The sequence below is a fragment of the Microtus oregoni genome, unplaced genomic scaffold (assembly GCF_018167655.1).
Source record: "Microtus oregoni isolate MIOR12 unplaced genomic scaffold, Mior012 000014F_ref0000157, whole genome shotgun sequence".
NCBI lineage: Eukaryota > Metazoa > Chordata > Mammalia > Rodentia > Cricetidae > Microtus > Microtus oregoni.
In genome coordinates this window covers 6653954-6681467 of record NW_024543073.1, presented here as the reverse complement: position 1 = coordinate 6681467, position 27514 = coordinate 6653954, and the positions used below count along the sequence as shown (strand labels likewise).

General features: G+C 40.6%; 1 protein-coding gene across 4 annotated transcripts in view; it reads left to right on the top strand.

Annotated features, from left to right (window-relative positions):
- Positions 1-27514, top strand: part of Pde4d (phosphodiesterase 4D) — an 845080-nt gene that overhangs the window by 501709 nt on the left and 315857 nt on the right. Inside the window, exon 1 of one of the 4 annotated variants that reach the window (XM_041663298.1) lies at positions 14728-14981. The exons of the other annotated variants lie outside the window; for them this stretch is intronic. Within the exon in view, the coding sequence (XP_041519232.1) occupies positions 14893-14981 (89 nt within the window). The 5' untranslated portion in view covers positions 14728-14892. Of the gene's footprint in view, positions 1-14727; positions 14982-27514 lie in introns of those variants that run through there. 4 annotated transcript variants of the gene reach the window in all.

Sequence of the window (27514 nt, the reverse complement as noted above, 5' to 3'; positions counted from 1 at the left end):
GGCTCAGCCTTAGGAAGGTTGAGGACCACTGCTGTAAATAGAATCGAAGTATTGTTTGTTTTAAAATTCTGCTTCTGTAATTTCTTTCACTAGTCTGAAGCCTTTGGAGGCATCTCACTTCCCTCCCCCCCCCTTCTGTTTGATATTACTTTATTGTGTTGAAGTTTCTTTCTATTCACACTTTGCGATAGTTTTTTTTTCTCCTTTTCTGATAAACTAAGCTTAATCATAGAGCTCAGGTGGTATCTCTTTAGATAAAGTCTTCACAGGTATGCAGACCAAAGTTTAGGTCTCCAGCACCCATGTAAATGGCAGGTGGGCAGTCTGAAGTCCTTCCTGTAATCCCAGCATTTATGAGGCAGAGACAAGCTGCCTATCTAGACTGGCCCAGTGGGTAAGCTCTGTGTTCCAATGAGACACCTTTTCCTTCTAGATATGTAAGGTAGGGTGCAGTCAGGAAAAATATAAATGTGTCTCCACACACAGACACTCACCCACATATAAGAATACATATACACACATGCCATGCACATACATATATGCAAAAATTATTACTGAACTTTGTGAAATTACTTTTCCTAGGTTTACTAAAATGACCTATGGTTTTCTATTATACTTATTGATACACTGCATTGAGTTTTTGAACAGGAAAATAGATCTGCTTTCCCAGAATGATCAGTTGATTTATCATAGCTCCTTTTATGATACATACCCAAATGAGTAGATAATTTTATCAGTCTTGTATCTACTAAACAAAACTAATGGTAATTACAATCCTTTCCACATTTTTTTCTGGGTGCAGTAGTCGAGGCTCATGGTCATGGTCTTTTAGAAAACAGAGTCCATTGCTCCAAGCTCTTCTGGCTCTCAAAGCTTCCACTGAGAAATCTGCTGTTATTCTGAATGGTTTTCCTTTACACGAAACTTGTTTGGAAACCGCATTTGCAGAGGCAGCATGCTGTTTCAGCGTTTGAAATATGGTGATTCGATTCAAGGGTGGTTTGGGAATTAAGGGGAATTCCAGTGGGGGAGGCACTCCAGCTCATGCAGTCAACCAGTTAGGGTTCAGAGTGCTGCTGGCAAGAGGCCTTCAGGGACACTGGGTGAGGACGAAAGCTCATTCTTTAGCCAGGAGGCACAGCCAGCATCCCATTATTACGCTAGTAGGCTTATCTTGCCTGGCAGGATGGTATTACAGTGTGCAAGGGGTTACCAGCACTCAACAGCCCGATGCTATGCACTTTCCCCCAGCAGCCTGCACAGCATCCTTCAATGCTATGCGCGCTAGGCAACAGAGGGCGAATCTCCTCATCAGTTAGAGACTGATTTCTTCATATCCTGCTGGCTCTATATTTTTTTTTTTAATTTGAAAAGGCAACATCTTAACTTTCCTGTTGTCTGCAATTTTCAATATTCACCACTTTGCTTTGTAGAATGAACAAAACACATTTCTTAGCAGAAAGAGCAAATGTTATACATAGTAGGGATAAGCATAAATGCTAATTTAAAAGTTCTTTTAAAGACATTATCATTAAGAAATATAGTTAGGTGGATAACTTTTGCAAATATTTAATAAAAATTAATTGTGTGCGTGTGTGTGTGTGTGTGTGTGTCAGATCAGAAGACAGCTTGTTGTCTTCTTTTACCACGTAAGTCCTGGAGAATGGATATCGAGATTCCAGATAAAAGGCAAGTGTGTTAAACTCTGAGCCTTCTTCCTGGCCTTTCAGTAAATATTTACTAACATCACTGGTCCTGGACTGTCCACATCTGTACCCACCAAAGGCCTGGGCCTTGGTTTAAGTGAATGAGGGGAAGCAAATGCCCTGCATGGCTCAGCTGCAGACCTGGAGGGGCAGTTGTGAAACCCTGACTTCACTAGGGGGCACTGTGCTAGCATCCCACTCTCTTTCTCTCTCTCTCTCTCTCTCTCTCTCTCTCTCTCTCCTCTCTTTCACGCAGACACATGCACACACATACACACACTGTCTCTGTGTGTGTCTCTCTTTCACACACACACACATGCATTCTTTCTCTTTCTCTCTCTCTCTGTCTCTCTCTGTCTCTCTCTCTCTCTCTCTCTCTCTCTCTCTCTCTCTCTCTCTGTCTTTCTCTCTCACACACACACATACCTTTCTGCAGAAAGTTCCTCTTCAGACTTGACAAATCCCTTTAGATGCCCAGAGTGCTCAATTTTTTTCTCTTCTTTGCTCCACCCATGACGTGGCTGCCAGTCCACATCTGGGAGGCTGCCTTGTCTGTTCCTTACAGTTCGTCTTCTGCACACCTCACCATGCTGCTTCTAATTAGATTTCCCATCACATTGTTAGAGATGCTAAATGATGGGAGTGAGGGCTTCCCTCCAAACCTCTAACATCCCAACCACATGTGAAATGTCCTTGAGCAATGCCCAGTTTAAAAATGGACTCAAAGGTCTTTGTCCATGATGTTTGGTTGGAATCTATTTAAAACTCATAGTGAGCTGGAGAGATGGCTCAGTGGTTAAGAGCATTGCCTGCTCTTCCAAAGGTCCTGAGTTCAATTCCCAGCAACCACATGGTGGCTCACAACCATCTGTAATAAGGTCTGATGCCCTCTTCTGGCCTTCGGCATACACACAGATAGACTATTGTATACATAATGAATAATAAATAAATATTTAAAAAAAACTCATAGTGAGGGCAAAAGCAGTTTTGTTACTCAAGTTTTTATTGACATCTATCCCATTTTATCTGTTCATGGCAGTAAGTTGTAGTAGTTGTCAGGGAATGTATAAAAATCCCATAATTCTATTGCCCACAAAAGAAAAGTCCATATTTTCGTGCATATTTTAATGAATGAGTTTTAAATAGTAAATGATTTTCAATAGTCTGCTTTTGTTGTCTTTGGACAACACACTTCTTGACAAAACATTTGTAATAATGTTTCAAAATAATGCTTCCAATGCACTGGCACCGTGCTGAACAGCCTTGCTGAAGGTTACAAGCCTACATCCTTGAGTGTCCTGTTATTGAATACTCCACAGCCCTCGGAGTAGCTGAGAGCTTGCCAACTTCTTCCAGCATCGCTGAAGTCCCTGGTCATTCACCGGATCCCTTGGCAATTAGACAACTCCCAACAGGCTAAGCATATCCAGGGATCATATCTGTGATCTCTTCACAATGGGGAAGACTGGCCTGGGTCTCCCCCTGAGTCTTATGATGTTTTCAGAAGGCGACCTGCATTTCTAACGGCTTAGAAGACACCAAGCAGACTTGAGCAATAGAAGTACAACATAGGATTGCTAAAATCATTAGCGGTTAAATGTGGACTTTTTTCATTTCTTTAAATAATAGATTGTTTTTATGGTTAGCCTAACATTAATACTATATTCACATAAAATATAACAAAAGTTAGGGAAAATTACATGAACAGAAAGCACAATGATTCTCATTTATTGAAATGTCCCTTGTATGAATTTTAGGGGATATTTTGGACAGTGTCAGTAACTGCAAAATTCCCACTCATCCACTACCCAGAACTTGACTGACTCAGTATTTACGAAGAACTTCCCAGCATCAAACAGTTCAGAAAGGATTTTACCCGAGAAAAATCTGGAATAAAATCACAGAGTAGCAGGTTTTTAATCACTTAGCTGGATATTGATATTTAAAATTCATAATCTTTGAGTGAATTTTTAACTGTTATAGTTGATTTACTTTTCTGAATGAAATTTAGGAACTCATATTGTGTGTGTGTGTGTGTGTGTGTGTGTGTGTGTGTGTGTGTGTATGAGCGCCTGCACATGCTTTGCAATACATGGCTGTGGGCAGAACACATTACTTTTTCCAGTTTAAAGTACAGCCTTTAAAAAGGACTCCATCAGAAAGGATGAAAAATTCTAAATTATGTTCAACATAAAGTACAATACACAAATATTATTAATTTGATATTCTCTTAATTACTTTTAAGTCACTGTGACCAAGCAAGTTTAAAAAAAAAAAAGAATTTATTGGGACTTTCCATAGGATTAGAGCCCATGGCAGGGAGCATGGCCACAGGCAAGCAGGTGTGACATTGAAGCTGGAGTTAAGAGCTCACGTCTTGAGACCGCAACCATCAGGCAGCAGAGTCGTATGCATGAGAGAGAGAGAGAGAGAGAGAGAGAGAGAGAGAGAGAGGCAGAGAGACAGACAGAGAGACAGACAGGGAGAGAGAGAGAACACTAACTTGGAATGGCTGGTCTTCAAAGCTAATCCCCTGTGACATACTTCCTCCAACAAGGCCACACCCCCCAATCCATCCCAATCAGTTCTACCAGCTGGGGACTAAATATTCAAATAACAGCGTATGGGAGACGTTGTCATGCAAACCACCTTATGTATTGTTATAACACTAAGCTTCTTATTATTCAGGTCTACTATAATAATTACCTGTTGGAAATGATCTCCCAAAGGTTTAGTTTAAGAGTTAAATTCACTGATACACCCAGGAAAATTCTTTAACTGTTCTGTTGTTTTTGTTTTTATTGTTTTTTGAATATTCTCATGGGATTAATTTGTAAAATACATCTCTCTTTCAAACCATATTATAAATATTTGGTCTTCACAAGTTTCCCGCTCCCCATTAGCTCCTGCTTCAGACCTCTACCACCTACCTTATTCTCGCCTGCTTTGGTCTTCCTAGCCACACCTACAGCATGCTCATTTATTGCTTTACTCATAAAAGCAAGATGTAGACGTAGACGTTCAGTTGTGAGCACTTTTGACACTTATGATTGCTTTGTTTCACGTGGTGGTGGTCGTAGCTGGGGTGGCTGTGCCCGTGGCTATGGAGGTGGCAGTGGTGATAGTGGTAGTGGTGGGGGTGCTGATGGTGGCGTGGTACTGCCATCTCGTGTTTTAGAGACGTCCCCTAAGGTGAGATTCTGGATTCAAGGGTCCTCGAGGAGCACCAGGTCTCTGGATCTTCAGCCACTTAGTATTGAACTAACTTCAAGCTGACTGAAATAAGAACTTGTGACTATGTATCTCCCATGCTTTACCCAATTACATGTGATTTATAAGTCTGGCAGGGGCAAGTGTTTGTCATACCCAGGAGCTTGTGGTTAATGTTGGCGATCTGAAAATCTGCTTTCTGAAATACACAGCAGTAATTCAGCAGAGGGAGTCTCTATGACATTAAGAGAAATGGCTTCTTGAACACTTTGCAGAGAGCTGGGGTTTTCATCAAGGCCTTGCTGCTAGCCACTCATCAGCTGGAGGAAAGGCATTTAACTTCTCTGAACAAAGTGAAACCAGCAGTAGCATGGGAAACAAAACTCAGAAGCTACCCTTGACACAATCAGGTCTGTTGTAAATCTCTTGGCTGGTTTGGAGAGGAAGCTAGAAAACACCCTCTAAGTTTTGTTGGCCCTGTGATGAAATGAATACAAATTCACAAAGATAAAGGATTCTATTTCACTCTTGACAAAAATAAGTGATTCTATTTCACTCTATATCAGAGGTTCAGATAACTTCTTTTGGCCTTTGGTGAATTGCAACTCTTGGCTACACAGGCTAGAAAAGGTGTTTCTATTTCACTCCCATTGAAAATGCAGGGCACTGAGCAGTACACACAAGATTGATGCTTGCTCGCTTCTTCAGCTGTTCCTCCCAAAGGCCTCCCAGCTCTCAGCCTCTGTGGCTCTTCACATTTGAGGCCACTCAACTTTTGCCTTCAGTTTCAGTACCACCCCAAGCTCCCAGTCTTTCCCCAGTATTTAGGGGTTTAAAGAACACTTGCCAATGAGAGAAAAAAGCATGATCTAGAAATAAAGAGAACAACCTGTACTCATGCATCTGCCGTGTGTTAACATTGGGATAGCAGTAACTTAGTTAAGCTCTCGGAGACTCAGTTTCCCCACCCTATGAAGTGTTGATAATAATGGCCGGCTGACTTGTCCAACTATGTATAATTAGGTAGTTGTTACATGCGATATCTGGTCCTTCCCTATGAAAAATCTTAAGCTTTCTCCATGATATACTGTTCCTTCAGGGGGAGCCTTGTCCCACTCATTCCATTTCTTCCTCTGTAGACACCACGAAGGTAGGTTTTACAGTGAAAGGGATCTTAGTTTTAACTGCATATCTGCTGCCTGTTAGCTTCATGCTCATAGGAACAAATTACTCAAACTTCATAAACCTCCATTCCCGCAGAGATAAAATAGAATAAAAGTAAGGGAAAGCCCAGCAATTGATTACCAAGGATTATAGAACACATCTCATGATCTTAGTACAAAATAAGCTGAAACCAGTTATTGAAACCATGATGGTAGGATAAGGAATTTACCTGATATTCTGACATTCTGGTGACGTCCGTACACCATTCAATCAATGCCTGATGCATCCGGGTGAAGCCAGGTCATCAATGAGGGATCAACAATAGGAAAGTTTATGACCATCGGCTTTAGAAACACTGTCATGGAAAAAAGTCACGTCACCAACACTGAGCACATGGGATTGTTGTTATTTAGAGATTGCTGGTATTTGAGCTCTTCTTGTCTTACTCCTGAGGGAGCAATTTGCTTCGCAGCCTGGTAATTCCAGAATTGTGTTTTCTTGTTTAATAACATAACTATAAAAAGTAGGAAGGAGCCATTTCTGGCCTTATTTTGTGTGTGGCCAACAACTCAGAAGCATAGTTGTGCTCAGTGTTGCAAATGCTTTACTAACTAAACAATCTGTCTTCAGATCCCAAGAGTTTTCAAATAAAAAAGAAAATGAGAATAGTCCTGCATTTGAACCATAGGATTTTAACAACTGGGAAACATTCCATCATTTTTTGTTTTGTTTTTGTTGTTGTTGTGTTCTTTTCTTGTTTTTATTTCGTCTTTGTAAATAAGTACAGAGGATTTTAGTACTGCAAATAAAATATTAACCTTTTAAAACTTAATCAGACCCACTCTATTCTTACATAAGGTAAAAAAGATAACAAATAGAGAAACGAAATTACCAATCACAGCTAATCCTTGATGTGTAGAAGAAAGAGGGAGAGAGAGAGATCTAATAGTATTTTGCTCATGAAGTAACTATTTTTTATACTTTATTATTTTTAATTGAGCTATACATTTCTCCACTCCCCAACCTGCCTCCCCTCTCTCCCCCACCACACTCCCAATTTACTCAGGAAATTTTGTCTTTTTCTCCTTCCTAGGTAGATTCATGTATTTCTCTCTTATAGTCTTCTTTGTTGTCTAGGTTCTGTGGGGTTGTGGACTGTAGGTTGGTTATTCTTTGCTTTATGTCTAAAAGCCATTTGTGAGTGAGTGCATGCTGCATTTGTCTTTCTGAGTCTGGGTTATCTCAGTCGGTATGATTTTTTTCTAGTTCTGTCCATTTGCCTGCAAATGTCAAGATGTTATTTTTTTTTATCACTGAGTAATACACCATTGTGTAAATGTACCACATTTTCCTTATCCATTCTTCAGTTGAAGGGCATCTAGTTTGTCTCTAGGTTCTGGCTATTATGAATAATGCTGCTATGAACATGGTTGAGCAAATGTCCTTGTGGTATGATTGAGCATCCTTTGGGTATATGTCTAAAAGAGGTATTTCAGGGTCTTGAGGTAGATTAATTCCTAATTTTCTGAGAAATTGCCATACTGATTTCCAAAGCAGCTATGAAAGTTTGCAATCCCACAAGTGATGGAGAAGTGTTCCCTGACTCCACATCCTCTCCAGCATAAGTTGTCATCAGTGTTTTTGACCTTGGCCATTCTGATAGTTATAAGATGGTATCTCAAATGTTTTGATTTGCATTTCTATGATGGCTAAGGATGTTCAGTATTTCCTTAAGTGTCCTTCAACCATTTGAGATTCCTCTGTTGAGAGGTCTCTGTTTAGGTCTCTACACCATTTTAAAATTGGATTATTTTTTCTTTTGTTGTTCTGTTTCTTGAGCTCTTTGTACATTTTGGAGATCAGCCCTCTGTCCTATGTGGGGTTAGTGAAGATCCTTTCCCATTTTGTAGGCAGCTATTTTGTCTTGTTGATCATGATCTTTGCTTTACAGAAACTTCTCAGATTTATAAGGTCACATTTATTAATTGTTGCTCTTAGTGTCTGAGCTACTGGAGTTATATTTAGGAAGTAGTCTCCTGTGCCTATGCATTCAAGGCTACTTCCCACTTTCTCTCTATGAAGTTCAGTGTGGTTGGTTTTATGTTGAGGTCTTTGATCCATTTGGACTTGAGTTTTGTGCATGGTGATAGATATGGATCTATTTGCAGTCCTCTACATGTCGATATCCAGTTATGCCAGCACCACTTGTTAAAGATGCTTTCTTTTTCTATTTTATAATTTTGGCTTCTTTGTCAAAAATCAGATATTCATAGGTGTGTGGGTTGATATTCGAGTCTTTGATTCAATTCCGTTGGTCCTCCTATCTGTTTTTATGCCAATACCAGGCTGTTTTCAGTACTATAGCTCTGTAGTAGAGTTTGAAGCCAGGTATTGTGATGCCTCCAGAAGTTTCTTTATTGTAAGGATCGTTTGGATCATCTTTGGTTTTGTGTTTTTCAATAAGAAGTTGCGTATTGTTCTTTTGAGGGATGTGAAGAGTTTTGCTGGGATTTTGATGGGCATTGGATTGAATCTGTAGATTGCATTTGGTAAGACTGCCATTTTTGCTATGTTAATTCTGCCTATCCAAGACCATGGGAGATCTTTCCACTTTCTGGTGTCCTCTTCAATTTCTTTCTTCAAAGATTTAAAGTTCTTTTCATACAAGTCTTGCACTTGTTTGGTTAGAGTTACCCCCAAGATGTTTTATGTTATTTGTGGCTATTGTAAAGGGTGATGTTTTTTCTGATTTCTTTTTCAGTCCTATATATCATCTGTATATAGGAGGGCTACTGATTTTTTTGAGTTACTCTTGTATCCTGCTACATTACTGAAGGTGTTTATCAGTTATAGGAGTTCCCTGGTGGTATTTTTGGTGTCACTTATGCATGCTATCATATTATCAGCAAATAATGAAAGCTTGACTCCTTTTCCAATTTGTATCCCATTGATTTTTTTTTGTCTTATTGCTCTAGCTAGAACCTCATATACTATATTGAATAGGTATGGAGAGAGTTGACAACATTGTCTCGAGCTTCTCTTCTTTTAGTTTGATGCTGGCTGTTGGTTTGCTGTATATTTCCTTTATTATGTTTAAATATATTCCTTGTATTCATAAGGAACATTGCCAAACTTTTTTTATGGAGCTATAGTTACCCTGATACCTAAATCACACAAATATACAACAAATAAATAGAATTACAGACCAATCTCCCTCATGAACATTGATGCAAAAATACTGGCAAACTGAATACAAGAACACATCAGAAAAATCATCCACCATGACAAAGTAGGCTTCATCCCAGAGATGAAGGGATGGTTCAACACACGAAAATCTGTCAATGCAATCCACCAAATAAGTCATATAAACAACTAGAAGAGAAAAAGACACATGATCATTTCATTAGATGCTGAAAAAGTAACCATTTTTAAAGGACTTTTTTTTAACTGAAAATGCTTTTAACAGGATAAAAGTCCCTTCTTCTCCTCTCTTAAAAAGTAGCATTGTTAATGGTGGTACCTAGAGTGTGTGTGTGTTTAGGATACTTTTATGTAAAGTACCATTTTGTTCCCCTGAAAACCTCTGCAAAGACCCTGTAACCAGAGTGGGTGTGTTAGGCACTGAAAATCAGCAAGGTCATGTGACACAGTATAGCTCTAATGTCTACTTCCTTGGACTTCCCCTTTCCTAATCATTTGCCTGATGGTGTTTCCTTTTAAAATAAAATTCTTTAAGGCATTTTGGTAGTAATAGTTTGCTTGTAATAGTGATGCTGGTTTTTTTGATTCATTGTTTTATTTATAATTTTTATTTTTCAGGAAAGGGAAGGTAATTAAAGTTACACACACACACACACACACACACACACACACACACACCTGTTCTTTAACTGCTAAACTATAACTCCAGCCCTTCTTCCTACCCTACTTAAGTATTTAGGAGTTCCATCAAAGGCTTGATCTAATTGTCTTTCAAATTTCTAAATCATTTTTATACATGCTTCATTATAGATGGAGACCTTAAGTAAAAAATTTGATCCACAATCCACAGTGGAATTGATCCTTTATTCTTATATTTAAGCATGCCGTTGCTTATTGTGTTTGTCTTGTCCTATTGATCTCCACGTTTCAGTGGTAATTTATCTACTTGCATCCTGGGACATATAAGAGAGTGGATATATTTACAACTGATTAAAATATAGACCATGCTGTCCTAATGCTTTCAACTGCCTTCCAGTACATAAATTAATTGGTCTCCATTTTAGAACTTGGAATTATTGACCTGTAAATCAACTAAACTCACATAAGGCTTGGAATGAAAATAATTTATTTCTATAAATGAAAAGTGAAGTGTCTGCTGCAAAATAATGCTAAGATCTTCTTTGAATTGCAAAAAACTTCCACCCACAGAAATAATCTATCATTTATTATCACAAGTAATTAATGTAATAAAGCCTTTATAAACCACAGTAACTGGTCTAAAGGGACATTACTTTCAATAAATGTACCAGATAGTTGTCGAAATTCCTTTTGTTACATGCCTTTATAATTGATCATTCTAAAATGAAAATTTTATGGTTTTATTTTTAATTAAAATATAATTAAATCACTTCTCCCCCCGTCATCCCCCCCCTGCAGCTCCTCCCATGACACCTTCCTGTAACCCTTCCCATGGTCCCCTCACCCATCAATCCTTATCAAATTGATGGCCACACTTTTTCCATTGTTGTTGATACGCATATAAAAATGCATAGGTACGTAGTGTAACCTGCTGAGCTCTGAGTCTTTTACTGTGTGTATGTGATTTCAGAGCTCACCACTTTGTGTTGGGGAGCTGATTAAGAGGCTCACCTCAGAGAAGCTAATGTCCCCTCTGGTATTTGCCCATCGTTCTTGGACTAGAGCTGTGATACCCCCTACCCCCACGAGAATGTTTTCCTCTTCCACATCAACGTATCTATTGCTATTATCAGTGTTCGGGTCTTGAAAATCCAAATATTATAATTCCAAATATTATAATACTACTCTCATCAGAGGTAACTGCTAGATATACAGCAAATGTTCACTTCTGTAACTTCTGGCTTAGAGTCTTTAACCAACAGCTATTTCAAAATGAAGCATTATCCTGAAACCCCTTTATCTGACTGCTCTGGTTTCCTGAGTCAACACATTTCAACACAACGCAGCCCCACTAAGTAATGTAACTCTATTTCTCTGGTCTACTTCACATGCGCTAACTCTCTCTGATCCTGTTTGCTCATGACCCAGTATGTAAGTAAATGAATCCACATGTGTTTATGTTTCATTTTCCCCACATCTGTATCCACGAGTCTCAGTTTAACTTCGGGTGGCTGGCTTCTATAAAGGAAATCCCGAGTTTCTGGGTCAGACCCCAACACCCAAATCTGTCATTTGCAGCATCTAGAATCTTGGAACAAAACTAGGAGAATTATTCAAGAGACCAAAAAGAAGAGACAGCATGCCTTATTTAGAACTCTGCATAATATAAGGTCTAAGTGGCTGCAGGAGTTGGGTGCTTGGAGGAGATTTTGGGGCAGATTGGGATTCCTGCAATCTTCCCTATATTAAAATAAGTTTAATCTTTAATTATTATTATTTTTTAGAATTTCATATGTGAGTACTTTATATAGCAATAAGAACTAGAGAGGAAAAAATTTGCCTTTGTGAGATTAATTCAAGTATTTAAAGTTTTCTGCTCTCTTTCTACCTCTAAACATAGGACATGAAAGTTGTAAGTTGCTGGCTGGAGCATAAATACAACAAAGGTGTCCTCTAGAAAACATTGTTTGTTGTGGCTTGACATTTCATTTGCCTAAATTCTCACATCTGTAGAGTAATGGCCAGTCCCTAATATTGTGGGTATTGTGGGTATGGTGGTGCATCCCTTTAACCCAGTACTTAGGAAACAGGGCTTCTATGAATTCAAGAATAGCATGGTCTACATAGCAAGTTCCAGGCCAAGGTTGCATAGTGTGTGTGTGTGTGTGTGTGTGTGTGTGTGTGTGTGTGTGTAAACAAAGGAAATAAATTACTAGTGAAAATCTGTCTGGGAGACTTGGTCTGGATGGAAAGATAGGGTTTATCTTATTGTAAATAAAACTGTGGGGAAGGAAATTTGACCTCATGGCTCTGTGAGTTCAAGCTCTTGTCACCAAGCCTGGTGGCGTGAGTTCAGTACCCACAAACCATATGGTGAAAGATAGAGAACCAACTTCCTCCTACCTGTTTTCCTCTGACATGTGTAGGCCGCAAACACACAACACTCATGTCTGCAAATAAAATTAATGTTTTTTAAATTATAAAAGTAAGACTATGATAACAGGTAATATTGGGGAGCCTCAAAAGCTTTCCGTAAGTACCAGACACTAATGATGCTGTTTGCCCTGCAAAATGTAGAACCTTGTGTAAGGAAGATTTCAATCTTTCGTGAGAGATGAAAGTATCGGGTCTATTCTCCTATTTCTGTGTGTTCTTCTTCTCCCTTTATACCCAATCTCCTCTTCTCGTGAGCCCTGCAGGACCCCTCCCTACCTGAAAAGTCAATTGGTGTTCCTATACTGCCTAGCTTTAGTATCATACAGAGCCATTCTGCTAAATATGAAGTTGTCCGTCTACGTAGTACTGTGTTAGGAAGGGAGCTGCACTGCCTAAAAGCTACCCCTGCATAGAGATGAATAGATTGATGGGAACGAAGTGGCAACTGTGGAATTTCACACAACAAAAAGACAGATGGCCTAGGCCTTGGCCCCTTCTAATAATCCCAGGACCTGCCTTCCCAGTACGAAATCAAAATTCTTCCCTAGAAGTACAAAGGCCATTTGTTAATCAATAAAATATTGCAGGTTGGTTCCAGCAGAGTTTGTTTAGACTGGAGCTCTTAGCTTCAAGGTTGTTGATATGCCAGGCAGCTACCTCTCACTCTCAGAGTATGCAGGTCAGGTAATGAAGGCATGCAACTGTCCAAATGTTTTGTACTGCACATCTGCAGAGCATGCAGCTCTTACAGAATCTCCCTACTGTGCGGGATGCGGTTATAATAATTGCCTTGTTTAATGTCTTCGCCGTTTTGTCAGAAATCATTTTGGTCAATAAGAATGGTGTTAGGGATCTTTCATATTGGCAGGCACTGAGATGATCCCTTAGGGGAATTGGTCAATTTTGTCCCGCTCAGAGGGGGTTAACCACTTTCCAGAGTTCTTAGAGCTTCTCTAATCTTATCCTAGACAAGTGGAGCTCTGCCTTGGTTTACAATCGAGGTTACAGGCAGGGCAATGCTTAGACAGGGACCGACGGAATTATGCTGTGTGGTCCACATTAAATACCACTGGCTTGTGAGAGGTGATGACAACACCAGGGTCCCTTGACTCCTTGAAGACCTCTTTTTTTTACAGTGTATAAGTATTTAATCAGAGGTAGGAATATATAATACAATATGACAATATATCTGAAAAATTGTATTAATATACAAAATGTCTTAAACAGAGGTACAAACTTGCATGTATACAAAGCAAAATAACTTTGCTTAGGTGTACAAATATTGTAAATAGAAATAACAAATATAATTTGAACTTGTATCAATATACAAAAACTATACCAATGTAAATTCTCCATAAATAATAGCTCACAAGTATTTACTCTATTACCCAGTATTATTATTATTAGTATGAATCAGCTCACACAAAATTATCTATTATCCCATTCAATTTGTCCTCTTTTTTTATTTTTGGGAGGCGGTGGCGGGGAGGAGGCAGAAATCTTTAATAAATAAATAAATTAATTAAAAAAAATTGTCCTCAAGGTTGGGGACACCATTTAGCAGTTAATTATGACTTGTATAAGGTAGAGGGTTGAGGTAAAAACTATGCAGGCCCTTGAAGACCTCTTGAAATCGAAGTCTCCATGCTGTATTCTGGACTGGTAAACTGCGTCGCCGAACCCTCTTCCGCTTCATCATGAATGTGTCTTGACTGAGAGTTGCTCTAAGGGATTTGTTCAAGAGTGAAGGACTGTTTCTAGGGAACAGAAGACAGACAAGACATTGATTGCTGTTGTCAAAGTCACCACAGCTCACTCCGCAAGGTGACAGGGCAGCATCTCTTCGAAGGAAAAGTTGCCAGAGGCGCTGAAAGTGATCTGCCTGTTTTCTTCTCACAGTGACTGACTGGCAGGGAGGTGATGGTTTCCCCACAATTACTAAATCCTTGGGGAAGGCTTGCTAAGAGTGACAATTCATCCTTGTAGCTAAGAGAATCTGGAATAAGGAAAATGATTTTGGTAGCTAACTTGGAAATTTAATACTCCTTGTCAAGTTTCTCAGTCACGGATATGTGTTTACTTTCTTCTCTAATGACACCCTCTGGTCACTACTTTTTAACATTCACGGTTAATATAAAGTCAACTCATTTCAATCCTACCTACTGGTTGGTGTATCTACATGTGTGGGGTGTGATACAGTTTTCAGGAGCTGTGTGTGGCCGTGCTATTTAGTCTGGGCTATATTTAAAAGCCAATTTTCAAGGGAGTGTCTCTGACACAAATAGTGAGAGAAAGTCTGGGTGAAGCAAGCTCTGTCGCAAAGGGCAAGTGTCACACAGCAGGAAGTGCTGGCCACCCTTCCCAGCCCTGCCTCAGCCAGCCCGCCACCTCGCTGTCAGCACATACCACCACACTGAAGAAATGCCCTCATTCAGCCACAAGTGCCTCTTGCAGCTTGGAGGGCCCTCCCGCCCCAGGGTCCTGTCCTCGCTCTGACGTTCAACTGTTCCTGTGGATCTTGGCACCCTCTTTACAAATGGCTTTTGTTTGGGATCCACTGGGAGTCACAGTGGCAGGACCATCTCCAAGAACTAGAACAAGATTGCGGTTCTCAAAGTCCTACAGGTATGGCAACTTCCTTTCTGTAGCAGGGGAGTTGTTCGCATCTGCCGTGGGTCCCTTGCAAGTAAACTCTGTGGGTCCACTTAATTCGCGAGGTAGGTTTAATTGTCAGCGTTTGAAATCGGAGCTGACTTATTGTAAACATTCGAAATGGCCAGCGGTGTGTGGCATGTGGGAACCCCCAGAAGCTGAAGGAAATTGCCTCACTCTCGGAGCTCATGCTGAGAGTCGAGAGGTTAGCTTGGCCAAGCCTCCCAGTCGCAGTACTCAGATCTAGAAAAGAGCAAATGTGTTCCCTTGCCTAATCAATTGCTATTGTTGAAAAATTCCCCTTGCTTCACTGTAAGATAATTCTCTAACTACCAAGAACGATGTCTGAGCTAATGAAAGAAGCAAACAACAGCTACAAAAACCACAGAAGTTTAAGTGACAGGTTAAAGCCCACATTGAAAAGCCGAAATTAAATCTACAATCTACATGGAGACTTTAAAACTTGCCCCACAGAATGAGATGACAGAAATTCCAAATTAGTGCTTTATATAATCCTGTATTTCTAATGCTTCCCCCTGGAAATCATAGGAAAACTCTCAATCACATGCCTGCTACAAATTGTCAACAGTGTTCTCCAGAAAAGCGTAGTTAATTTTAACCAAATACCTGGCTGTTTCGCTGGAAGCAACGGCAGCAACAGCAAACGAGTGAAATTGTTTGCATCATCTTAAGAATGGACTTTGTTATTTAGGTCAGCTACAACAAATTTAGATATAAGTGCCAGGCTTATATAAAAGTATCCACTATTTTTGAGTTAAATCATCCTCTAAAATTACAGAGAACACATTTTAAGTTTGGATTAAAATGTTAATGACTTATTTGCTTCAAACCAGAAAGGAAAAAAAATTCACCGTCAAATAAAGTGTATTTCCCCTAGTATTAATTCTTATGTAAATAGTCAGAACATATACAACAGGATAATCTTGACAATATTTAAGAATAAAATATTTCTGTTCTAGAATTTTTTTGATGAACTATAAGCATTGGGCAAATCAAACTACAAAGACCTAATATCGTTGTCTGTAGGCAAACACTGACAAGGGATAAAGGAGCTCTTAGCAAAATACGTAGATAGTGCTTTCACTAACTTCCATTAAAACAACAATAACAAGCATTGCCTTAATGATGTTAATTGATGAAGACATTTGGTTGCATGTTAGAAAGCATGTGCCTTCGAAAACTTCGCGTCAAGGAATGTCTGTGGTCTGCTTGTTTATCATTGGCATCCTACACCTGGCTATGTGTCATCCCAGGCTCAGAACTTATTAACAGAGTCTTAAATATTGTTGTGTATGTGTCCGAGATTTCTAGGTTTCTCTCACCTTTCAGGTTCGAAAGCAAGCTCTGTAGTCTTCCTGCCGAGTAGATAGAATGAGAGGAAGCTGTGACTCAGGAAGCTGAAGAATCTGAGATCCCTTCAAAAGTGCAGTGTTGAAGTTCTGCTCCATTTACAAATAATTTATGAAAGGTGCCCCTTTTCTCTATCAAAGACAGGCATTTCCTTGGCCAAGCTCTGGTTCTTTCCAAATCCATATAAATGAAGAAGGAGTCTCTCTTATTGGTGTCCCACACTTTAATTCTTGCATGCTTTATTTGTGATAAGTTGAAAGGTTGATGATAGTATCTCTGATAGCCTTCAAGGGCCAGTCCCTCTGGGAAACCTGAGCAACTTCATCACTTCTTCATTTTCTCTTGATTTGAAGCAATTCCTTCCATTAGGGTGAATTGAACTTTTTGTACGCACTGTGTTCATTGTTGTGGGTCCTACATTGTCTTCCCAACTGGAATGTAGAACCCTTTGGAATTAGAAACTTCCTTAGGACATCGCTGTAACCTACTCTTAAGTTCATGCCTTTCACAACTCAAATTGAGTGGAAGGCCAAAGAGATAGGAATGTACCTATTCCCCAGAGACCCAGAGACTTCTCAGCTCTCTAATAGATTATGCTTGCAGCCACAGTGATACATGAGAATGAAAAAATCATGCCTAACATGTATCTTTACATTTGAAGCAGACAGTACACTATAAGTCATTATGTGTGTGTGTGTGTGTGTAGATGCACACAGACACCCACACAAGCACATATGTGTATATATACTTACATGCCACAGTTAGCTTCTGACTACCATCTAGCATTCTTGGGAGTCAAAGCAATAAACCGCTCATGGAAAACATTCAAAACTTACTTTAATTTCAAACACTTTACAAACTTTCTCATTTTCTTTTTAACATACAATATCTTTTAAAACGTGGCAGGAATAAGCTGCTCTTGGGCTTTAAGAGATGTTGGATATGAGTCCACTATTTAAGCAACTGAAGGACCTGGCCATTAGCCAGTATTTCTTCATTTGATTTCTACGATGTAAGACTGTTTTTCTGGGGCACAATATTTATGTGTTTATATATTCTGTAATAATTCTCAAATATGCCTAGTATGGTGCTGCTTTTTTCTTTGACTGTGAAACGGATAGTGACACGTGATGCAGGTGGCACACAGAGCATTAAACTTAGTGAATTTCTGTGGCTAAGTATCCACTCCACGGTGGCATGTGGGCTCAAGGAGAGGCACTTCTGTGAGACACAAAACTCAGCTCCTGGGTCTGATTTGTCCAAGGGCTGAAAAAGCATGTGGTGAGTATGGTGGCCTTTGAGAAAGAAACTCTTCATTACAAAATGTTCAAAATAGAATGGAAATTAGACTTTCAGCAGTGCCAAGTCTTTTGTGAGCAACATATATTTGGGGAAGTAACAAAATAATTATATATAGCTTTTTTTGTTATTTTTTTTTCATGATAGGATTTCTCTGTATATTAGTCTGTTCTGGTACTCACTTTTTAGACCAGGCTGGCCTTCAACTCACAGAGATCCATCTGTCTCTGCCTCCCAAGTACATGAATTAAAGGTGTGCACCACCACCATGCGACTTTTTATATAGCTTTTTAAAGTAAGTTTGAGTCCATACAAAAAGAGAAAGTTATGTGAAGCTTCAGCAGCTAAAGATGAAGGATTTCTACCCTGAAAAACCACATGGAAGAAGGAGAGACCGCTCAAATTTGTCTATACACACACCCCTCCCCACACACACACATAAATAATAAAAACCGGCCTTTAATAGGGAGAGATAGAAAGAGTGGCGAAGGGGAAAGGCAGGCAAGGACACACAGGGGAGTAGAAAAGAAGGAAGGGAGGGAGCATGGGAGGGGAGCAAGGGAGGAGATTACATAATAAGGACCTTTCCTCTGTGGATTCCCAATGGAGTGCCAACAGTGTTTAAAGCCACAGGATCCCTGTCAGCAGCAGGGAGCCACTTGAGAAGGTGACTTCTGTTTCCAAGGACATGCACTGACTGCCTCCCCTAGGCTGGGGCCCACTCACTTAAGACCGGTCTCTCTGGAGCGGCCTCTCACATCTGTTTTGGAGAAGAGAGAAGAATATGTTAGATTTGTGAAAATGGTGTGATTGATTTATTTTAGGTATTTACAACTAACATCTTTTTTATTTTTTTAAAAGAAAACAAACTATCTCTTTTCATTTTACATACCAACCCCAAGTAAGTCCCACTCCCTCCCCTCCTCCCATTCCCTCCACCTACACCCATCCACTCCTCAGAGAGGGTAAGGCACATTGCTTTGGGGAAGGACCCTCCCTACTATATCTAGGCTAAGCAAGGTATCCATGCAAAGATAATAGATTCCCAAAAAGCCAGTAAAAGCAGTAGAGAAAAATCCTGGTGCCACTGCCAGTGGCTCCACAGTCTGCCTCAGCCGTGCAATTGTTATCCACATTCAGAGGGACTAGTTTGGTTCTATGCTGGTTTCTTCCCTACCCAGGTGGAGTTGATAAGCTCCCATTAGCTCAGGTAAACTGTTTCAGTGGGTGTCCCCATCTTTGCTCATATTCTCACTCTTCCCGCTTTTTTACTGGACTCTGGGAGCTCAGTCTAGTGCCCTGATGCAGGTCTCTGCCTCTTTTTCCATCAGTTGCTGGATGAAGGTTCTGGGGTGACATTTAAGATATTCATCAGTCTGACTACAGGGCAAGGCCAGTTTGACCACCCTCTCCTCTATTGCTTAGGGTCTTAGCTAGGGTCATCCTTGTGGATTTCTGGGAATTTCTCTAGTGCCAGGTGTCTTGCTAGCCCTGTACTGGTTCCCACAATCAAAATATCTCGTTCCTTGCTCTCATTGCTGTCCTTCCTCCATCTCGACTATCCCACTCTCTCAAGTTCTCCTCCCCACTCCCCTTCTCCCCTCATCTTCCCCTTCTGCCCTCCCTACTTCCCCCACCCCCATGCTCCCAATTTTGTCAGGCAATCTTGTCTATTTCCCTTTTCCAGGTGGATCTATGTGTTTTTCTCGGGGTTCACCTTGTAACTTAGCTTCCCTAGGATCATGAACTATCGACTCAATAGCCTTTGCTTTACACCTAGTAATCACACAGGTCTCCGCAAGAAAATACCTTCTGACTTTCCTTCCCCCTGTATTGATGATAGGGGTCATGAGGTACTCTGCAAAACTGAAATTCTAAGATAACAGGGTGAACTCGATTTTGCCAATTGTTTCAACATTTTTTACCTCCCCAGAGTTTTAGCAGAATTGCCAAGGCAGTGAAACACATAGAGTGTACTGGAGCCCCATCGCAGGACTAGTAAAATCTCACCACCACACAGTGACACAGAAAAGAAAAAGTAATATCTGCTCAAGTAAGAAAACTTTGCTATCTGAAGGCATCTCCTTGGACTCTGAAAAGCTGGTACCCATCTGTCCCTTTTACAGATACTTTTCACTGCAGCAGGTGTGAGGTTCGTAGGGAAACACATGGTCTGTGGCTCCTCTTTGCCTCTTACTATACCCAAGAAATAGACAGGAATCGGTGGTTATGGAATCAAAGTTGTCAGTGTCTGCCTGGAAACACTGGCTTGATCCCTTCTCTTAGGAAGGGGCTGCTACCAGCCAATCAGGAGATCTGGAATGCCGCATTCCATAGCTCTTCCAAGGAGAAGCTATCATATGCCATTTTTTGTTGTTGTTGTTCTGAGAACTTCTCAGGTTGTTTCTATTGTTTCTAGTGATCCCCGGCTCATCTCATTTTCTTCCTTAGTGTTAAGTGAAGGGAATGGGTAAAATTGCTGTCAAATAGTCGACGAAGAAGAGGGGATTTGGAAACCAAGGACATGCATAGAGGAGAGTCAGGAAGTCAGGACCCAGAGCAATAGGAGCTAAGTGGAGTGTGGCGGTCCAGGTCTTTAATTCCTGCACACAGGAGACAGAGGCAGAGGCAGGCGAATCTATGAGTTTAAAGTCAGCCTGGTCTACAGAGCTTGTTCCAGGACAGTCAGAGCTACACAGAGAAACTCTGTCTTGGGGTTGGGGAAGAATAATAGGGGCTAATTTTACAGCAGGTGCTTAATCCATTCCCAGAGGTGTATGCTATCTCATATACGTAGATCTACAAAAGAGCCTCAGGCAATGGATTCAGCATCACCTTGGTTTTATGAATGAAGCAAGACAGTATGTAAAAGCTTGCCTAAGGATGAAGTCTGGCATACCATCCTCCAACTTGGACACCGGAGAGGAAAAGGAGAGAAAAAAAAAGGAGAAAAAGAGGGAGGGAGACAAAGGAAGAGAGGAAAGAAGGGAAGGACGAAGAGATGGAGGGAGGGAGGGAGGGAGGGAGGGAGGGAGGGAGGGAGGGAGAGAATGACACTGTGATTTTATGTGATCTGTTTCCTCCCTGAGGGTTTTTTTTTTCTTCCCTTTTTGGACTTCCATCTGACTTTTTCATCTAACAAAAACCTCTAGTCATATTGTAAAATTTTGTTGCAAAAAATGTTGCTTCTTGGCCAGCTGTTCAAAGATCAAGAGACCAGTTAGAGACTAGCATCATCTTCCATGGCGTGTGTATCCTGATCATTAAACTAGCCTTCTTATTGGACCTTAAATTGTGAGTATATTTACTAAGATAACAATGAAAAATCAATCACCCACAGTTAACATTTATACTTAATAAAAATGTCAGTATAATCCATCACTGACATTATGGAGAGGCAAAGCGCAGACTAGGTGACTTTGGCTTTTGAGCCAAACACCAGGCAGGCTTAAATGCCGGCTCTGTTGATTTCTCAGTTGGGCAGTTCTCCTGGCCTCCAGAAACCAATGCCATGTCTATAAATGGAAAATGAAAACACCTACTTTATAAGGTCATTGTGCAGATTGAGCGAAAATATGTGCACAGAGACAGGCCTTCCTGCCACCTCTTTTATAGCATTTTCTACACGTCGCTGTCACTTCATGAATTTTGTGATGTCCCTCCTCAAATATGTTTTAGAGTCTAGATGCCATTCCTGAGACCACTTCTGGTCCCAGAACCGAATTACACGGCTGACTTAGAGACAGTGTGCTCCCAGGCACTTTGTACATGCATACAAGTTTACCTTGGAAGCCGCAGAAGTTGGCTGGCACTAAAGCCGTAACGCTGAAGTTCAAATTTCCACATCATTACTTACAGACAGCTATTTGACATTAGAAAATTTGCTGAACTCCATGTGCCTTGGTTTCCTCCTCTTTAAAGCCGAGTGCAGTGTGGACTGTGTTGGCTGTGCAAAGTTCCCCTTCCATAAACAGCCCTAAGGTGAAGGCTAACTATTCTTAACTCTAGGACAGACATTCTGCATAGCAAAGACTTTTTTCTTGTTTGTTCTGGGGGTGGGTGGGGGCTTTTGGCATGCCGTCAATGTTTGGTATATGCACTGAGTTAATAGAACTGTTTGGAAATATTTTCAGCCCTCTGCTAAGCATGGGGCCCCCTGGTTCTCTCTGTTGCCTTTATGGTAAAGCAGGGTTGGTGATGATGGGACCTGACTGCTCTCTTGGATAGATTAAGAACCCATAGGCTGTGTCCTATAAAAATCTCTGTCCCATGTGTCAGCCCCATTCAATCCAAAAGCATTTAACTCGATGCCTTCAGTCAGACAGCCAGGACAGACACTTGGAGCTCACATGATAGTGCTGGGTAGCCTAGTTATTAAGAAGTAGTGAATGCTGAATATATATTGTCATTTTAGTATATTTTATTTGACTTTAACTTGCTGGGTGTTTGTTTGTTTATTTTTGTTTTGTTCTTGTTTTCTGAGACAGCCTTTTTCTGATGTGCCTTAGCTGTCCTGGAACTCTCTCTGTTGATCAGGCTGGCCCCAAACTCACAGAGATCCCCCTGCCTCTGCCTCCCTAGTGCTGGGATTAAAGATGTGCATGACCACTGCCCAGCCACTTTCTGTAATTTTTAATAGTTTCTGAACATACTAACATAAATATTCCTAACATCCATGGCTCTCAGCAACTATGACAGCCATTTCAGCACACCTTTATGCCTGATACATAAGTAACCCTTGGAAAAAAAAAATAAGTAACCCTTGGAAACATTCACCTGACTACAATAGTATTGTAGTAAGGGGTTAAAATGGATGAGGTCTCTATAGGAAATGAACATATTAACAATAAAGAAAAAAACAGAATTGAGATAGGAGGTTTGGCTTGGGAAAGTCAGTAAGCCTTCATCAAGAAAGTGATCATTTATTTTACTTTCAATCAAAACATCCATTCCATACATCCATGAATACATTTGCAGTCCCTGGCATCCAACCTGTGACTCAGAATTAATTGCACCACGACAGTGGAACCGTGTGGAAGCCAGCCTCATTACTGACTTTGTGATTCAGCCTAATGAATGAATATTGCCTTTGCTTTTCCATCACTGTGAAAATACAAGAAGAAGAGATGGGAGAAGAACAAGGGAAGAGGAGGTGGGAAGAGGGACAGTTTCTGCGTGCTTTTGGCTCCTTTGTTTCTTGTAACTTTCTGAAAGGATCTTGTGTAGAAATATTAAAGTAAAAAACATGTAAGTTAAAATTTAACAGCAGCAGTGGAGCCTATAATATTAGAGGTTGGGACTTGCTGGGTCTTTCTGCACATGTTTCTGCAAAACATAGATGTCAGTGTAAAGGCAATGAAGTAATGAATCCTCCATCTTCCAAAGCAATCGTGCAAGTCAGGTAGGGCCATGGGTCCCTTTAATCCAAGCCCTTGGGAGCAGAGGCAGCCGGATCTCTATGAGTTCCATGTCACCCTAATCTGCACAGGATTGTATAGTGAGTCTCTGCACCAAGAAAAGAGGCAGAGAGAAGAAGTAATCTTACAAGTTTTAAATCTTACATTAAAAGGAAGCTGGCCAGAGCAAACTTCTCTAACACATACATTTTCAGCCTGGAGCTTATAAATATTATCTTCTTCAGGCTTGTCACTTGATCCCTCTTGGCAATTATCTTGTCTTTAATTGATTTGTGGATTAGCCCCTGAACACTGCTATGCTTAAAGAATGCTGTGGTGTGGTCTGTTTATGTAGGGAAGCAAAATAGATTGACTGAGAGGAGAGGCTTAAGTCTATAAAATATTCTTGGTTTGGGGCACTTTTTTCTTTTTGCATACTAACATTGTTTGGAAAGAGGATGAAAAATTAACGGAACCTGATCCATGTTTTCATCCAAAGGGAAGATTTATGCACTGTTGAGCAGTCACGTTAACTTGGTGATGTAAGTGCATTCTCTAGTGAAAGGGTGCTCACTTTAGGAGAGAGGAAACATAACAGAAGACAAAGATGCCTTCCTGCCATCTCTAGGTAGACCTGCCACAAAGCCCTCATCGGCTGTTTGCAGGAAGGGCGCCTGCTCTGATCTCGGCACTGCAGGAAATATCTCCTTACTCATACTCAGAGAATGGCTTTCTCTCATGTCTGACTGACAGTCCTTGGTAAAGGATGAGATGTTTTCCACCATAACTTTGCTTCTTCGTTCCTTGCTAAAACATTCGAGATGCCTGTTGACCACGGGTGGTAGAGAGATTGTCAGGGACCCTAACTCTCATGGAATCATTTATGACCTTTGGCTCCCCTTATGAGGAGAACAAGGGACCTGGTATAACTGCTGGGCTCTGTGCTCATGTCTGACATGCATGGGGAAAAGCAGCATGCAGTTTCTCTGCCCAAAGCAAATCTGGGTGGACTGAAACAACCTGAGCATCAGGGAGGTGCACCTTGCAAAAACACTAAGAAAGGAATTGGGGAAATGACTGGTTAGGAAAGGAGAGTTTTCAAAAGCTTAATGTTCATATTCATTATGCCTTTTCTTTTTATAAAGCATTTTGCCTACTAAGTTTTGTGACCCTTCACTATCTATGAGACGCAACTGTGCCACTCTCGAGAAAAGCGTACAAGTCTCTGTTCACACAAACAAGCAGCACAGCACCTTAATCTAGACCAAATGACATCTGCTCCCCAGGATGCCCCCTCAGGATCTGCTCTAGTCACCAAGAAGTTTCCTGCTACCTAATAGCGTCACTGCCTGGTGAGTGGTTTTGAACTCTACCCGAAGGCTGGGAGTTGGATGAGCATGCAACTCATAAGGATGAGAACCGAAGTTTCAGTCCCAAGCCGCCAAGTACAATGTTAGGCATAGGTGTGCTCACCTGTAGCCTACACACTGGAGGGGTCATGGTGAATGGAGACAGGAAGTCCCTGAGGCTCCCTAGCCAGTCGGTGTAGGTAAAACTGAGAGCTCCAGACTCTGGGAAAGCCCTCTCTCCAAAACTAAGATGGAAAAGGGATTGAGGAAGACAACCTGTGTCTCTCACCTCCATGTATGCATACATTCATGTACAAACACACACACACACACATACACATGCACACACATACACATAAACACATTTAAAATGAGATCTACATTAACACAATTATATAAACACAACAAACTTAGAGGGTTTGGACCTTTTCTCATCAATTTTGCATTCATGAATTTCTTCTACCTTGCCCTGTATGGCTGTAGGCTCTTCTAACTGTAACGGTATTCCATCAAAACAACTAAAACAATTTGCTTATTCATCCTATTATTGATAAATATTTGTGCATTCCAGATTGAAGCCTCATGATTGCACCTGCACCAAATATTTAAGAACAGATATGCTCGCCGTTTGTGTAAGTTTGTGTACATACACAGAAATAGAGTATATTCTGGAGAATAGAATTTCTCACTTCTAGGTCTTCCATGTATTTCTTGACACTGACAAACAAGATTACAAAGTACTGCAACTTTTTTATAGTCCCGAAAGTTGTGTTCTGGTTTTCTATTCACTCAACAAAGTATAGTCTATATGGGTTTTCATTGTCAGTGTGAGCATTTTAATCAATAACGCAATTATGTTTTCAATTTATAGAGCTAAGTGTTCTCATATTTGTCCAGGAACAGCATGGGTAACAGTGGTCCATTTGTACTTCTTGTCTCCTCATACTGAATAGTACATTATTGACTAAAAATGACTATATTAAAAAGACTTGGTTGGATATACAGAAGTAGGATTTTCCCTCTCTTTGGCCCATACTCTGTACGGTCTTCCTTTCATTTCTGTTGCTATAATAATATACTCCGACCAAAAAAGAAATATGTCACCTAAGAAGAAATGGTTTATTTTTTTTTTTTAAATTTATTTATTTATTAAGGATTTCTGCCTCGTCCCCACAACCGCTTCCCATTTCCCTCCCCCTCCCCCGATCAAGTCCCCCTCCCTCATCTGCTCGAAGAGCAATCAGGGTTCCCTGACCTGTGGGAAGCCCAAGGACTGCCCACCTCTATCCAGGTCTCCTAAGGTGAGCATCCAAACTGCCTAGGCTCCCACAAAGCCAGTACGTGCAGTAGGATCAAAAACCCACTGCAATTGTTCTTGAATTCTCAGTATTCCTCATTGTCCGCTATGTTCAGCTAGTCCGGATTTATCCCATGCTTTTTCAGACCTAGGCCAGCTGGCCTTGGTGAGATCCCAATAGAACATCGCCATTGTCTTAGTGTGTGGGTGCACCCCTCGTGGTCCTGAGTTCCTTGCTCGTGCTCCGTCTCCTTCTGCTCCTGATTTGGACCTTGAGATTTCTGTCCGGTGCTCCGGTGTGGGTCTCTGTCTCTGTCTCCTTTCATCGCCTGATGAAGGTTAATATTCCTGAGGATGCCTATGTGTTTGTCTTTGGATTCACCTTCTTATTTAGCTTCTCTAGGAACATGAATTATAAGCTCAATGTCCTTTATTTATGGCTAGAAACCAAATATGAGTGAGTACATCCCATGTTCCTCTTTTTGGGTCTGGCTTACCTCACTCAGGATAGTGTTTTCTATTTCCATCCATTTGTATGCAAAATTCAAGAATTCCTTGTTTTTTACTGCTGAGTAATACTCTAATATGTATATATTCCATATTTTCTTCATCCATTCTTCCGTTGAAGGGCATCTAGGTTGTTTCCAGGTTCTGGCTATTACAAACAATGCTGCCATGAACATAGTTGAGCATATACTTTTGTTGTATGATAGGGCCTCTCTTGGGTATATTCCCAAGAGTGGTATTGCTGGATCCAGGGGTAGGTTGATCCCGAATTTCCTGAGAAACCGAAACACTGCTTTCCAGAGTGGTTGCACAAGTTTGCATTCCCACCAGCAATGGGTGAGTGTACCCCTTTCTCCACAACCTCTCCAGCAAAGGCTATCATTGGTGTTTTTTATTTTCGCCATTCTGACAGGTGTAAGGTGGTATCTTAAAGTTGTCTTGATTTGCATTTCCCTGATCGCTAAGGAAGTTGAGCATGACCTTAAGTGTCTTTTGGCCATTTGAAGTTCTTCTGTTGAGAATTCTCTGTTCAGATCAGTGCCCCACTTTATAATTGGGTTGATTAGCCTTTTACGGTCTAGTTTCTTGAGTTCTTTATATATTTTGGAGATCAAACCTTTGTCAGTTGCAGGGTTGGTGAAGATCTTCTCCCAGTCAGTGGGTTGTCTTTTTGTCTTAGTGACAGTGTCCTTTGCTTTACAGAAGCTTCTCAGCCTCAGGAAGTCCCATTTATTCAATGATGCCCGTAGTGTCTGTGCTGCTGGGGTTATACATAGGAAGTGGTCTCCTGTGCCCATGTGCTGTAGAGTACTTCCCACTTTCTCTTCTATCAGGTTCAGTGTGTTTGGACTGATATTGAGGTCTTTAATCCATTTGGATTTGAGTTTTGTGCATGGTGATAGATATGGATCTATTTTCATTCTTCTACAGATTGACATCCAGTTTTGCCAGCACCATTTGTTGAAGATGCTCTCTTTTTTCCATTGTATACTTTTAGCTCCTTTATCGAAGATCAGGTGTTCATAGGTTTGTGGGTTAATGTCAGGGTCTTCTATTCGATTCCATTGGTCGACTTCTCTGTTTTTATGCCAATACCAAGCTGTTTTCAATACTGTAGCTCTGTAATAGAGTTTGAAGTCAGGGATGGTAATGCCTCCAGACAATCCTTTATTGTATAAGATTGTTTTGGCTATCCTGGGTTTTTTGTTTTTCCATATAAAGTTGATTATTGTCTTCTCCAGATCTGTGAAGAATTTTGATGGGATTTTGATGGGGATTGCATTGAAT